This window comes from Passer montanus, unplaced genomic scaffold, assembly GCF_014805655.1.
Source record: "Passer montanus isolate IOZ18808 unplaced genomic scaffold, ASM1480565v1 scaffold3, whole genome shotgun sequence".
Classification (NCBI taxonomy): domain Eukaryota; kingdom Metazoa; phylum Chordata; class Aves; order Passeriformes; family Passeridae; genus Passer; species Passer montanus.
In genome coordinates, this window is record NW_024367707.1 from 6,247,101 (window position 1) to 6,263,786 (window position 16,686).

Here is a 16,686-nt window from a genome sequence, read left to right on the forward strand (position 1 = left end):
CAAGCCATTAAAGCCATTACACTTCCATGTAACACAGTATCTGAAACAGATCAGCAAGTATGTCTATGTGCTACAACTGCATAGGTACAAATAGTGTCTTTATAAGAACTGAAAATAAAAATTTAAAATATTAATTAACTGCCTAGTTTGGTAATATTAATTTTGTTCATTTTGCCCTGATAAATTATATTCTGCTTTACAAGGTACTGCAGTGGATGTACTTTCCAATTAATGTGAGCTATCATTCACAAATAAACAATAGGGTACCAATGCAGTTCCTGCAAACTCACCCTCTGAAAGCTGAGTAACAAACATTTTTTTCAAATAAATCTTTGTAGTTGTTCATGTTAATTCCCTGTATAAATTTATAGTACTTAATTTATATTCCATGCTAAAATTCTGGATTAAATTTGAAAGATGCACCATGAAATTACCTCTGTAAAAGCTGCCAACTCTTCTCGGAACAGGGTCATTATACAGAATTCTATTCTCCTTAGTAGATGCTCCATCTTCTGTGTGTGGATCATGATATGCTCCACCCTATGTAAAAGAACAATAAACTATTTAAAATGAAAGACTGTAAACTGATTTGCAGTTTTTAACCAACATACATAAGCAACAAAACTCTAAATTTGCCATACAATTTTCCTTTTATTTTATTAATAACTGCAAATATCAAATCACAGACTATGTAATCAATAATTACTTGGTTTTGCTGCTTGCTTGCCTCTTTCCAAAATGACAAAAATGGCATTAACAAAATTTTGCCTCCAAGTTGTAATTTTAAAGACAGGAATCTGATTCAGGCCCTCAGAATTTCAACTTGAATGAAATGCAACTGTAACATCTCTGGAGGAATCTTTTACTGGAGGGTTGTTAAATGAATTTCTGATGGAATCTGGTCACTCTGCTACTAGCAAACATTAAAAAGCAGATAGGAATGCATCTAATTTGACATAATTGCAACAGCAAAGCACTATCATCTCTTGCAACAGCAAAGCACTATAATCTCTTATCTCTTAATATCATTACCTAGAGGTACCAACAATCACAAAATCTACTGTATGCAAAATAATAGAAAGTCTCTGAACTAAGAAATCTATGGACAAAGTTCTTCAGTCAGATAGGATAGCTAGAAGTATAACATTACCTCCAATTTATTCTATTTTCCTGAAAACAGTACTGGAAGTACTTCAGGTAAAAGTTTAGGTGAGCCCTTAGAAACATCCTTATGCACATAATTAGCCACCAAATATGACTTAACCCCACTCTGAAATGAATCAGAAACTACAATTTTTCCCTCAGTATGGACTGAACATGTGAATTTTAATGCTCTCTCCAAGACCCCAAACTACTGAAACTCCTGCACTAAGTGAAATCTAGAATGTCCAAAAACCAAAGCCACGAAAAAACCTAACCAAAACTAAAAACTGGGGTTTCAATTCTCCGCACAAGTGATTTGCAAAATCTACTTTGCTTTTTGTGTATGAAGATCTGGTCTCACTGTCACAGAGAAAACAAACCTTGAAACTGAGGCCAGAACTGCAGCTAAAACAATGCTTCAAATCCCATCTGGATTCTTCTAAAATTTACCAGAGGCTGAAGCATTTGATTAAATTACTACTTGTATTAGATACCTCTTCTTTATCAGCAGTTAAATTTCAAACATGAGACAGTAATAGCAACTTGTATTTGATTTTCTTCTGCTTAAGCCTTTTTGTGTACATTTAATTTAAATGTAAAAAAAACCCCTTAAAACAAAACTGTTGTGTTGAGACATGAAAACTCCTAAAACTAAGACTGGATGACAGTTTTTTCTTGATTTCTTTTCTTAAATAAGATTTAAAGCTTGGCAAAAAAAGAATGTTTTCCTTTAAAATAACTTGGTAAGCTAAAAAGAAAATTAATGCGAAACTAGTAACACAGAAGTAAGGAAAATTCACCAAAGATGAGCAGAGAAAGAATCCCCAGGAAAATAATCAGAAAAAATAAGTATGAAAATAGTAAAGAATCTATGAGAACACATATTATTAACGATTGTTTTAGTTCACTAATTCTGAAGGGAGTGAAATTTTCTGACTCCTAATGCATAATGTAGAAAAGGGCGGGAAAATGAGGATAGGAAGGAGCCAAAGAATGACTTCTTTGTGAAAATGCCTTTATGAGGCATAAGAATTTGATTTTGATTTGTTACTGAAAGCAGTATAAACAAACAAAAAACAGCTTTGTGAATTCACAGACTTAGAAGTCATTTTCCTTTAACACTTCTAATGGTTGAAATACAGACTTAAAAGCACTAAGTGAAGGCTTAAAAGTGAAGGCTTTAAAAGTTAAGTTTTAAAAATACTGACCACAAGAGATAAAGGCAAGTTCTTTATCTGGAATGAACAGACTTTCCAAAGCAAATGAAAATGAACAAAAACATAAGCATTACAATACACACTGATTTTTCCTAATTAAAATAAAAATCTGTAAACCCATTTTCAATGACAAAGAATGAGCCAATAAAAACAACTGGCCTCTAAATAGTATGAAATAAAATTAAAATTACTTCAAATTACTATCTGCTGCATAATGCAGAAAATGAACTGAAGAATACAAGGTAGTTGACCTTTTATTATCAAAAACTGAAACACTGATATTACTTCCCTTCCAAATAATATCCTGAAGAATAAGTAACATTTAATTTGACTGAAATGAGAGAGACAGAAAATTAAGTACACAGGAAAAAACTGTTTTTGAAATGGAGCAGCTGTAATCCCTTCTAGGTAGCTTTTTAAAAATTATTATTCCATTGCACTTCTATTTTGGTATTTTCTCATGTTTGAATAAACATAATCTTGAATGGAGGAGATGTGCTATGAATGAAAAAACATATAATGTCTTTTTTTCTCTGCTGGACTGAGGAGACAACCACTACCTGAAACTCTTCTTTTAAGGGGTACTCGTAGATCCCTATTAGGTCAGCTACACATATTTCTTAGATGAACTACTAAGTGGGCAAAGTACTTTAGTTTCTCATAGTAAACCATCATCTTTGGACCTTAAATATTATTTGCAGCTCTTTTATTTTTTCAGTTTATCAAGATATCTGAACTAGATGTTCTCTCCTTAGAAGTCAGTTTATCACAGGTGTAGGCATAGAGAAACAAACACTTATTTTTGTATTTGTTTCTCCACCATTTTGTTAATAGATAAATTTAAAGCTCTGAGGACAAATACAGTCATCTTTACATATCTGATGTGTAAAACATGAGATAATTCAGAAGTGTTGTGTAACGAATGTAAATCAACACCAGAACCAGCCTGTCCTCTACTCTTTAATTAATGCTCACAGAAAAACACAACCAGGTATCCACTGACAGTAACCACTGTCAGAGTCAATTTACCAGTGGCCACTACAACATGAAATTTCTAGATTACACCAGCTACTTATCATACTAATCTAAAGAAATATTGCAAGCTTTGATATTTCTATAGTAAATTAGGGCATTTCAGCAATAATGTCCTGCTATACCTGAATGAAACACTGGCTTCAAAAATTAACATTAATATTCATAACAGAAATACATATAGAAAAAGCTAAATAAAAACACAAATGAGAAAGATAATTAAGCAAAATGATACAGTAAAAATGACATCAGAACATGTAACCAAGGACTAAAAACAACTAATGAAATTTGAACTTCAGAGACAATTTTTCCATTCTCACATTTCAGTACTTTAGGAGAATGGTATTCATAGCCCATTTCTTAAAAGTACCTTGATATATTCAGCCCTTCTGAAAAAAAGCCCCCAACGACATCGCCATACCTTACAAGACAAATAAATGAATAACTGCAAAGAAACAAACAGAAGACAGAAAGCAGGCCAGCTGCCCCCACGTGAGTTAAAAGCAGAAAGGTAAACCTTCAAATAAGAGGCAATATTTTGGACTAACCCTATTAGAATCTTCTGTACAGTCTTCTCGTGATGAGCCAACAGACCTTGTGAGTGACTTATGCTGCACCTGTGGAGATAACAGTTGCAGGCTGTTTGCTCTGGCTGCCATCCCTTGCCCTACGCTTAAGCCACCCTCTGAGCCCTTTGACCTCACTCTGTCCCGGCTCACATACATAGAGTGTCTATGAGGGCGCTGCTGTGAAGAAAAAGGACTGGTATAACCTAGACCATAGGAAAAAGATTCATGTGGAGCAGACAGAGAGTGGGAATGGCTTCCATCCATGTGATCTGGCAGTTTTAACTCCTCCATTGTTTTGGAGTGTCTTGTTGGAGGTCTTCGGGCGTCCAGGGTACCCTCGCTGCGGTTATTCCTGGCGGATGGACTGAGCATAGTTCTGTTGTCACTGTGCCGGGGAGCACTCGGACTGGTAGGAGAGTTCAAGTCCATGCAGCTGGATGGAAAATACCTACTGGTGTTTGGTTCTGCAGCCTGGGCCCTGGCCTCAGAAAGGTTGCCCACGGATTTTGAGTCTGTCAGAACTCCATGGCTCTTGGACTTTGTCCGATAGGAGGGACTCTTAGAAGACTGTGGGATGGTATCGATGTAGCTGTGGCGGCTGTGCTTGTCACCAGGCTGCAGCGTCCCAGTTTTGCTTTGAGAAGTTTCCATAAAGGAGTGCCGGTTCTGCTGAGATCTGGTGTTGGACTTCACGTACTTTGTGCCTGAACCATCAGAACTTTTGGTGTCCACATTAAAATCAAACTCTGTTTTTCCCTTTGGTTCCTTTGGGCTGAGAAGATGCGGCATGTTATTATTGGCTATATCCTTGTTGCCAGATCCAGGTGTGTTGCTTGGTTTTTTTGCGTGCATTGGACTAGGTGCAGGTCCTGGAAGGTTTCCATTTAAAAAGCTTTCATTTGCTGGAAGCCCCTCTTCTCTTGGCCCGCCAGCCCCTAGTGTCTGCATATCCTTGCTGTTTGATCTGTGGTGTGACTGCAAAGCAGAACTTTTGCTGGCTTGATTTCTATATTAAAATGCATAAAGAAGCATTAATATATCAGATTACTTATTCATGTATTAATAACTTCAAAAAAGTACACCCATTTCAGTTGCCATTTAAAACCAAAAATTTAACTGCAGTAAGATCAAATATCGCCAACTAAGGCACCAGAAGCTTCACTAAAATAACCAATTTGCAAGTGTTTGTACATTGTTGTTTCTGGTTATGATCTGATGGCAAACTCTACTTTGGTTAATGATTTTGCTGACAAAAGCTCTGAAGATATCAAATCTAGTAACAGAAATTCCAACATATTTGCACATTTATGTATTGTGTATGATGTGAGTGCATCGTTAAGTGAAGCATTACATTATGAAAATTAGCTGTATATCAATCGAAAAAATCTTAAATACACCTGGCATATCAAAGGAAGGTAGAACAATCAAATATGTCAGCACTGTCAAAAAGCCCTGATACAATCAGTGCTCCAGGCTATCTTGTGTATTCCTGGTTTGGAGGAGGAGGGGAGGGGAAAAGAGGTTATTGTTCAGATGGAGTGAGCCTGAGCTAGCCCTATAACACCAAACCCAAAACCAGCTCTACCACAGGAAGACAGCTTTTGTGGAACTTGGCATTATCCCAGTTTTTGGTACATTAGCTCATTCAAAGGCTGTACCTGAAAGGCTCTGCAACCAGACTGACTTGGTGCAGAGCTACTTGGTTATGTCCTTATCCTCTACTCTACTTCCTAGCTCTTCTGGTTTTGGGACTACAAGACTGAGATATGAGTTGGTTCTGCAAAACCTGAGACTGATTTTTTTGAGCAGGATTTATTATCTCAGGTTTTCTGGCATTAAACCAGTTCAGCTTCTGGATTTAGGCTGGCACTGCCATAGCCAAGACTGAGCAGTGCTGGAGCTGTGCTTGTTTGCCTTGATGGACCTAGGCAGGCTATGAGCAATTAACTTATTTCTGTAATAAATCTATGATGTAACTCAGATATATTGCTGAGGGTTGAAGTGAGAGATCACTGTACCTTCATTGATCTTTTGGATAACTGGATAATGCTAGCTGGTTGTATACCTAGGATTTTTATATTAACCACTTCCAGTGATATCATAATCTATTTCATTACAGTTCCTAAAACTTAAGCAATTTTAATGCCAGTTTAAAATATATTTTTCAGTTAACAGAAAGCATATTTTTCAAAACTTTAGATAGAGGAACCTCGTATTTTTACTAGGCAAGACTTTTGGACATGTTTCCAGTGGATGTAGGTCTTTCTTTCTGATGCCATATGTCTAATGGTAAAACTTCTACTCCAAGCATCTGTAAAGGCAGCTAAAACTTTTTGGTGTCTATCTTTGAAAATGTATAGATTGTGAATGTCATCCCAAATCTTAAAATAGAGGAGCAATTTTTTGAATCTCACAGGATAAGCTAAAGAAAAACATGGCCAGGATTAAAAGCCTGCATATAGAATATTAAAATATTCTGCATACTTCAGAGGGTGACCTTTATAAATGCATTTATCAGAGCAATAACAAGAAGCTTTTTGTACTGAAGTATTTCATCCAGCAGTAAACCTGATTCACTGAGGTATGAAAATTAAGTGGCTTCTCTCAAGCTACATGGGTCCATCAAGGGAATCAATGAGCAAACATATCCTCTGTGAGCCTGAGGTCAAACAGACTAGACACGATCCACAGCTGCAACTGCAGACAAAATTCTGTTCATCTCCAATTTGGAATGTGATCAATAAGCACAATTTTCAGGACATTTAGCTGCTACAAATCTGTGTGAACTTTAAGCTTTTAAATATCAAAATCTTGGACAGATTTGTACATATACAACAGTGGTAGCATTCCAAAGAAAAGAGCATTCCTTTGGAATCTTGGGCAACTTCCAAGCCACAAAATTCCTATTGTTCAAGAAAAAGGCTAACATTTTTTTTAAGGTGGATCAGCCGATTTTTATTTTGTCATAAGCAGAAATGGCTTCAACATTGTATTTTTTTTTTAAGATGCATGCAGCCCGATGCAGTAAGTTAGCAAAAATTTCAGTTTGTGCAGCTGTAAATACTGTCTGCTTCCTTTACTCAGTGAGGCTACACAGAACAGCACACATCCCAGTGTGCCTAAGCTGTCAAAAAACCACTTTTCTTGTAGGTGATGCTGCATGTGAGCACCACAACAACTCACTCACTGGAACAGCAAATGTCAGTGGTAACAGGGACAAGGCTACATTTACCTGTTGGATAAAGTGTTGCTGTCTGCATGGTAGGGTTTTCTCTTAGCTGACCGTGAAGGTGAACTTCCACAGCGATCCAAGAGTCTTTGGGTTTGAAACGAAGGGTGGTTCAAACATTGTTCTGTCAAATATCTATCTGCTGGATCTAACTTCAGTAAGTTCTTTGAAAAACAAATCCCGAAGTTTAAATGTTAGTATCCGTATTTACATTATCAAAAGAACCCCAAAACCAAACAAAAAAAACCAAACCAAAGCAAAAAAAACCCCATAACAAAATAAAGAACATTACTAGGTAATTTTTTAGTCTCCAAAGTTTCTGTGATTAGATGTCACTGCTAGAATAATTTCATGGTGCATTAAACTACATATGATACTAAATAAATACATATATGTGTTATATGTATATAATTTTATGCACACATATATGATAGTATGTTTAAAATACAAAGATATATAAAATTTTTAAAAATGTTTTATATATCTATATATGTTTTAAATATATGTATTTTAAACATATTTTTCAGGATAAACCTTACAACATTGTTTTGAATCAAAAATATTAAATTTACCAGTAATAAAATGCTACAATGACACAGGCTTTGTAATACAAGTCCACTCGTATTTTCAAAGAATTCTCATGAACAAATGAAACAACTATATAGGAACATTATTATGCAAAAAAACCCATTATTTTAAAGTTTAGTATTTTTAAAAATACACAAATATAAGAGTTCTGGCTTTAGCTTATAAGGTTCAAGTCCACTCGTATTTTCAAAGAATTCTCTAAGCTGTTTACAATGCATTCAGAATAACACTTGCCTTATAATTCTGTTAGATCAGTTGTGATTCTAAACAAAGACACTTCCTGACACGAAGAAAATATTTAATCACAAAACTTGAAAACAGGAGCTTGGGTACTTTGGGAAGTTTGAAAGGTTTCTTGCAGGAAAAGAGCAATACAGAGTTTACACTGGAATATTCAAACATGCATGACTGTTAGCAAGGTTAAAAGTTTGAATGGCTATTAAGTAAAAAACCCAGCTATTTCTTAAGGGTCGTATATGTTTAAGAGAGAAGAAATCTACGTGTGTCTGTGCATACACACACTACATTAACACCATATTCAGCCACCCAACTACAAACTGGCTTCCCTTCAGAGGATCCCTGCACTTCAAAATGGAAAATGCTCAGGAAACAAAGCAAGTGGCAAACCACACTCCTATGCAGTTTGGTCATACAGCATGCAACACCTTTCTTTCTCAAGTGACACACTCTACTGAATTATTAACAACTTCTTTCCCCCTTTTTTTCTGGTGCTCATCACTACAGTGGCTCAAAAGGCTGAACAAACATGAGGAGGCCACATGTGATTCCTACACTCCCCCTCAGAAGAGATGATGTGCAGAGGCTTCTCACAAGTGCCTGTACACTACATTACACAGGCTGGACAAGCAAGGAGACCTGGAAGTCCATAGGTTATCACAAGGCTAGGAATCTGCCTGGAAGCACAGAGAAGTAGTGGGACAGGGCTGATGGCTGAGGCACGCTCACTGATGGGTACAACTGGTCTCAGAAGGAAGGGGATGGAGAGGGAGAAGAGTAACACTCCATATAATTGACTTCCTGGATCACATCCAATATCTGCATGGAACCAAAGGTTTATCCATGGACAATCTCTAGGTCAGGATTAGAAGGAAAGCAACATTTGGTATGCTATGATGGGAGTTTGTTACCAACAATGCATTGAAGGTGCTGAAGAGGAAAACTCTCTACAACAACAAAAAAACATCTGGTCACAGATTTCCATCCTTACAGCAGACTTCAGCTGTCCTGACATCCTGCCTGTGTACATGCTCCAGGAGACTTCTATAATCAGTTGGTGGAAATTTCCTAGTGCAGCTGCTGGAGAGGCAAATTAGCCAAGGAGGGGAGTTCAGTTTACTTGAGCTGCTGCTCAACAACAGTAAAGTACTGGTGAGAAATCTGATCAGTGAAGACACTGAGCTGTAGCAACCATGAGATGATTAGTTAGGACTGAAAGATGAGGTGGGAAGATAAACATCACAGATAAAACCCAGGACTTCAGGAAAGCAAATTCCATTTTTTATAAGGAATTACCAGGCATAATCTCCTGAAAAACTACCATAAGAGGAAAGATGTCCAGGACAGCTGTTGATTTCTATGGAAATTTTGTTTTGAGTTCAGGAACAAAGCATCTTACTGTATAGAAGACCAAAATCTTTTTCATAAGGTTGGCTAAACAGGGAATTTTCTAATAAACAAAAATGCAAAACAGGAGTGGGTGAGAACCAGAATGAAGGACAGGATACAAAGATTGGCTATAAAAGCAGTGTATTAGCACAAAGGTCAGGCCACTCTTCAGAAGGCCAAAGTCCACCAAGGCAAGTGAAGGAAACCAAGGGTAAAAAGAAGGGGTTCTACAAGTATTCTCTTTAGCAAACAGCTCAGAGGAAATGCATGTCTGGTGCTGAATGGCAGAGACAACTGAATGGCAAATGATATAAAGAAGAGAGTCTCAATGTCTTTTTTTCCCAAATCATAACATGCAAAACCAGTTCCTAACTCCCTAATGCTTGCAAATCAGTATGACTTGTGAAGGAGAGCAGAGGACTGGAGCAACAACAAAGCAACAAGGTCAAATTGGTGCCTCATCATTAATCTAGTCCAGAAATGCTCTCTAAATAGATATATGTTAATAACTCCCTACTTCAATTGGCATAAATTGAAGCGTGGGTTATTCAGTAGTCTAGTAATCTGACCTGAGGTCCCTGGGAATGCAGATAATGAGGAGCACAACAAGTGTGGACATGTGTCAGACTGTCCCTTGTCTGCAGAAGAGACAGGCACACAACAAAGTATGTGCAGCATTTGCAAATGCAACTTAACCACAAGTCCCTTCTGTTCTCTCCTTGTAGGCGTCTGCACATTGCTTAACAAGGTTCCAATTCCTGAATTAAGAAATGCAGATCAAACAAAAAATATCCCCTCTACAGAATTCCTGACCTTTCTCACCCTGTCGGCAGAAACATCCACAGAAAAGATGAAAAGAATGAAATTATTTGGAAACCTGTGCTTCCCTAAAATTCAGTTTTAGGGCTTCATTTAGTGCTTCATTTCACAACTTTGCAACTTTTAAATCATATCAAAAGAACCTAAAAGAAACTGAGATATAACATAAAATTTAGGATAAAATGAAAATAAACCCTTCCCCAGTACATGTAACAATGGTCTTAAGACTGATCTTGAAATTTCCATTCTGCAATATATACTACAAGATCTTGAGCTACAGCTAACTATGAAAAAAAGTTTCTGTGAATTAGAAAACAGAGGAGAAAGTATAATACCAAAACAAGTAATTATATGCACTGGAGTGTATCATAATGCAGACTCCTTGAAACCAAGATAAAAGCCATGCAGACTCTCTTCATAAGGCAAGGAGATCAAAGGGATTTGAACTGGCTGTGTTGAAGAAGAGTAGAGCAAATTGGTGGATTTCTGCTGGCTACAGCAATACTACTAAAAACAAGTAAACACTCAAGTATTTCCCAAAGCATCTTTGTTTTCCAAGACAACTGGTGCAGAGGGGTTTGGGATCATAGAATTAATTCAGAGTTGATTAGCCATATCCATGCTTCATGCGAGTTCCATACTGCCTTTAATTCTTAGGTGGTTCTGTGAGTATAAACCTAATTTTGGGCACTATGACTTCTTTCTTCAGCTCACTGGGGATGAAGTGATGTGAGAGTTACACTGCAGCTTACCATGGGAGTGTTTTTATAGTAGTAAGGACAGCAATACTTGTTCCATACCCAGGAACACGGCACAAATGCAAAGCACAATGTTTTTGTGGGGAATGAGCTTCTCCTGATTCCCCATAAAAAGAACTCTCAGGACTATAACCTAGTCTGGCCATGTGTAACTAGCTGACTTGTTCCAACACTGGACTGAAAAGTAACATACACACTGTGTAGAGGTGATAGCAAGCAGATTAAGATTTTGGATAAAAACCCATAACTCCTGTGTGTCAACTTGGTTTTTGACAACTGTCCACATCCTCACACTTACCCAACAAGAAATGGAAAACAACTCAGGTTAGCCCAATACTCTGTGGATGTATCTGAACATGATCACACCCCAGCAGTCAGTGCATGGGTGTCAGTGTGAATGCACAGCCCTGCAAAGGATGGTGATGATGCTTTGTCTGGGCTACATATTCTTTATCACATCAGTTAAAATTGAATAGACTCTCCTGGCATTTGCAAGGGATATTTTCCTGATTCCTAGGAATTCCAAGCCTTACTACAAACAAGGGGGGAATCAATATATCTCAAAAGGGAGTTCCCAAAGTCCTTCTAAGATGCATTATATAAGAAAAAGGGTTAAAAGTCACATATATTTTCCTATATTTCACAGACAGAGAATAAAAACCATTTTCCTACCTTCATAAGATCAAGCAATACACCGCTTAAAATTCCCAAATATCTTCTCTCTAAAGACTGTGGATGATTGACTGCTGGAAACTGTAAAAAATACACTGTAAATACACTGATCAGGTAAACAAGGTAATACAGGAATACAATGTTTCAAAAAATAGAAACTAGTGAATCAAGACATGTAATTAATGGGAATCCTAAGCACTGAAAAATTTAGTGGTTTCTGAAAACTATAAAATATTATAGTGGAACAAATAATTCTGTATGTGTGGTAAGCATCTAGTCAACCAAAGAGAGTATTTTTTTGATTATTAGGGCAGCCAAGAAATCACTCTCAAGTGAGAAATAATCAACTTAATTTTTTTGTGGCATTATGATTGACAGGAGGTTTAAAATAGATTCAGAACTAACATAAGTAACATATTTATAACAAAAAAAAAGGTTAAAATATCTCAGAGAGAATGTGAGAGTGCAAACACAGTACTTACTACTCAAATACTAAACATTAACGAACAATTCCCATTTACACACATCAGAGAATTTTACACAAATATCTCAGAGAGAAATTTACACACTCTCAGAGAGAATGTGAGACTGCAAACACAGTACTTACTACTCAAATACTAAACATTAACGAACAATTCCCAAGTGTTTTTAGTGAAAAAAGGCAAAAGCTCAAAGATTTGAATTTCAGGGTTACTGCTGTGGTCATGCTGCTGGCAACACCATGAGAAGCAGTGCACACTGCTGGGGGCATCCATTAGTTGTACTAGTATTACTTTTCATAAATTACATCATGGGAACTTTGAAGAAAAATGGAAGAACGGCAGTTTGAATGCTTTTATTCCTAAATAGTCTCTGCATTTTTCTTTTGACTTTGCTTTATTTTGAAGTGGTTTACTAATAATTGAGAATTGTTTAAAGTCCAAGTCTGCTATATTAATCTTAAACAGTAACTTAGGTAAAACAAGGCTTCCACGCTTCCTCCAATTTTAACATAAACCAAATTGTAAAATGTTCATGTCTTCCTGTGGAGTCACAATCATGAAGAAGCTTTTATATCTAGAATGATCAGGGAAAAAGGAAAATGTGCCAAAGCCGTGCAAAGCACCAGTGGCTTGTCACTGTAATTGTTCAGATTCTTCATATAGCTCATTGGTAGAACAAATATTTATAGCCCTACATTGCCACTCACACTTTTCTGTAAAGTCATGAGCCTACTGGTTGTTTCTGATCCCCTATTATTTTACTTCCTTATGTCTGCAAGATACCCTGGATGTTTTCCTCCTCTAAAGAATTGAAGAGAGATCACAAAATATTCCCTAAACCTCAGGAGTGAGGAAAACTGTGTTATATACATATATATGGAGGATATGAGTCAAAAGAAAAGTTTGCAAATGTGCATTTGGATCCATGCTGGAATGCCTGAATTTTTTTCATCCTGTTTTACAATATGGGAGTATTCACTGAAGGTAATGCAGAAATTCACAAAGTCTAAGCATATGGATAAAAAATTTAACATCACGGGCTAGTTTCTATCTTGAGAATATCCAGCACCAAGTCCAGCTTGTAAGTAATAACTGGCTTGATCACAGCATACCTACTATCTGCTCTGCAACAGAAAATCTTTCACTATTAAGCATTACACTACATTCAGAAAAAATGTACTTGTAAGGTTGGCTTATAGCACAGGCTAATTGTTTCCCATGAATTAACTAATAAATATTATATTTCAAACAAATAATTTTTGTAGCATTTTTGATGTTTAAACTATTATTCAGACTTTACTTCAAGTCTAAAAAATACTCTCTATGGAGACCCATATGGCCCTGTCACATCAGCAGTACCCTGACTTTACAGATGGGACTAAGAAGGCAGGAACATGTCTGAGGCCAAGCACTAAACCACTGATCCAGGATGAGAACAGACCCATAACTCTGAACCTTGTGCTAATCACATTAGGTCTGTGCTGTCTTCTGGAATTACTGCATTTTAAAGCTACAAAACAAAGATACTTCATCTTAAGACATCACAGAGTATTTATCCAAACAAGATTACACTGTACAACCAGAAATGCTGTAAAATAATGTTGAAGAGGCAGTCATTTATTTTGCTTAGAATTTTTAGAGCATTGCTTTCCTGATAAGGGGTTATAAATTTGTCATACAAAAACACCATCCAGTCCACCGTTCTAAACAGGGTGAAATACAAATAGGACCTTGCAAGAAATGCTTGTCAAATATTTTTTTTTAAACCCTCCACTCTGGAATGGTCTACAAACTTCAACAACTCTTCAACAAAAACTCTTCAGAATTAGTTATTCTTATACCTAAAATAAATACCCTAACACCTTAAGCCAACTCTTTTCTTATCACTGTTAGCTTAAACAAATTTGTGGCAACTTTGAACATGCTTTAACAGAACTAGGTACCCATTCCTTCCCTTTCACATTCTCACGTTTTCTTTTTTGGAGTAAAACTCAAATCTTGAGTCTTTAGCACAGATAAGGTCTCCTAAAACCTTCATATGTCTCTTTATATGATTTACATTAATGATTTCAGAATATTATCAAGATCATAAACTAACCTTTCCAAGCAACATTCATCAATAAAGAAAGGACAACCAAAACTGAATTATAAGGAAACATGAGTACAATCACTGACCAGGTACTGTTAAAAGTAACAGAGCTATTATTTATTGATTCTGGTATTTTGTCATATTGCATATCCCAGCTTGCACAGATCTTCAAACAAGTGAGTCTCTGTCATTATATTATATTGGCAACCCTTGAAGAGAACAACGCTGTCAGGAGGAACTTTTTTACTCAAGAGACTTATATAAACTCCCAGCAAACATAAGTCAAAAGGCAGAGAGCTCTTCTGCCATGATATCAGCATCTACAGCTGAGATTTTCCCAACAAACTAGCTCGAAGACAGCAGTCCTGAATTTACTACAACCTGACCTTACAGAGCTTTGCCTCTAAACTTTCCAGTGCAAACCCAGCAGGACAATGTTAGATTGGGTATAAGAGGTAAATCATATGCCAAAAACATCAAAGAAATGAAAGAAAATCTTTAAACAACTTCTAACAAGAAAACAAACACATTTAAAATACTCACTTCTGGTGTAATCAGAATTTTACTTTTCTTTTGAATGCCTTATAATCTCTATATCTATACTTACCCAGAAACATAGGCAGTAGATAACGCACAATGTAAATGTAAAGAACCTTTGCAGCACTTCACACAAGTAAATAAGAAAAATAAGAAAAAAGAACAAAGCTCTCCCTTACCCGCAAGCCATGGAAGCGTGGGTTGCTGTAGAAGAGCTTCATCTGCTCGGCTGGCAGTGGGCCCAGCACCTTCTGAATGGTGAAGAGCTGGTCAATCTCACTCTCGCCAGGGAACAGGGGCTGCCCATCACTCAGCTCCCCCAGGATGCAGCCCACAGACCACATATCCACAGCCTTGCCATAAGGGGCTCTGCCAAGCCAAAATAAAATGTTTGTCACCCACTGCCACTGCCTTCTTACTGACCTGCTTCAATTTATTTGCTGTATTTCCCATGGCACGCTTCCTCACAACACGGAAAAACAAACTTTGTTATTAAGCAAACCACCTCAAAAACCAAGCCCTCTATTTCTGCCCTAGATTTCTTGATGTATCTATCACTGCTTCAAAAGGCTGGAGATGGATTCTCCAGTGCCCCCAGGGACCTTGTTCTTTTTGAAAAATCTTGCATACAGGAATAATCTTTTTGACTGCAAAGCATTCTTCACTCACAGTTAAACTACCACTAACTTCCCTTCTCTCTAGAGCTCATGCCTGCACTCTGTTCCTGCATTACATGTCTTGTTTGATTGTGTTTAGGTGCATGGGCATACTGGGTCTGGCCACTTGGAGAACAGAAACCCTAAGAAATCTTTATTTCAGCATTTATACACAAAAATTTTAATTAGAGAGAAAACAGAGTGCTCCTGAAAACTATTTGATAGAAGAAACAAGTGAGGAAGCAATGAAAGCATCATAAAGTAATTCCTGTTTGGGAGCAAAGCCACAGCTTGGGGTTTGGGGAGAGCTCTTTTTTATACACCCAAATTCTTGCCTGCTGAATTTGTAAAAAAAAATTGTATACACCCAAATTATTCCAATAATGTCTTTCCAACGTTTAGATTTTAAACAGAATAACTGGAAAATGCTTTTCATGTCAAAAAAAGCATATAAAATAATAAAGACTAGAAGAAAGATTGAACTGAAAACATATTTCACTGAGTCTCTTCTTTTTGAAACTTGCAATCCAGTAACACAAACTCTATTTCAAGAGATTTAAGTTACAGCTGGCTTGCCTTTTTCTGGAATAAGACAGCACCAAGAGTTGCAAGTGACAAATCCTATCCCAAACCTGTCTCCTTCATTACTTCCTTATATTGCTGATTGATGATGTTTAGAAAAAGAACATCCTCAAACTAAAAAAAAAATAAATAATTTGACTCTTCCCCATTGATTACTCATGATTATTTACTTCACCTGTGGGGAGGACACTTTGCAGAGGAACAGTAAACCCTTAGGGCGATTTGGCTAGGTGAAGGTGAGAAAACATTCCTAGCTGGACCATAGCCCAAGTGAAACTGCTGCTGGACTCTATGGCAGCTGGGAAAGCTGAAGTAGGGCACCAAAACTTCAAGAACCACTTGCCCTAGAGAATGTGCCATGAGACACCGTAGTCCTCTCACAACAACCATCCCAAAACCAAAGGTTTGCCACATTGGAGGAGACTGCTGACAACTGCCAGAGGCAAAGCAGACCATGTCACAATTCCTCAAGTACCACCACGACTCAATGGGGTTCATAATTTGCTTATTAATCCTGCACAATGCCTCCCTGCAGATTTTCTGGGACTCAGTATTTGACCCTTCTAGGGTGCTGCTAGTCCAACCCACGCATTAGGTCAGAAGGACTTAAAGTAAGGCCTGGTTTTCCTTCTCAGTACACAAGGCAACACAAGCAAGAACGGACTCCAAAGCCAAGGCTCTGTAGGC

General features: G+C 37.1%; 1 protein-coding gene across 3 annotated transcripts in view; it reads right to left on the reverse strand.

The window, feature by feature from the left end:
* Positions 1 to 16,686, reverse strand: part of CDKL5 (cyclin dependent kinase like 5) — a 129,320-nt gene that overhangs the window by 23,082 nt on the left and 89,552 nt on the right. For all 3 annotated transcript variants that reach the window (XM_039714290.1, XM_039714287.1, XM_039714288.1), the window contains exons 9-13: positions 14,941 to 15,130; positions 11,654 to 11,734; positions 7,194 to 7,354; positions 3,941 to 4,967; positions 435 to 540 (exon numbers count right to left, since the gene is read on the reverse strand). In XM_039714290.1, the coding sequence (XP_039570224.1) occupies positions 435 to 540; positions 3,941 to 4,967; positions 7,194 to 7,354; positions 11,654 to 11,734; positions 14,941 to 15,130 (1,565 nt within the window). The remainder of the gene's footprint in view (positions 1 to 434; positions 541 to 3,940; positions 4,968 to 7,193; positions 7,355 to 11,653; positions 11,735 to 14,940; positions 15,131 to 16,686) is intronic.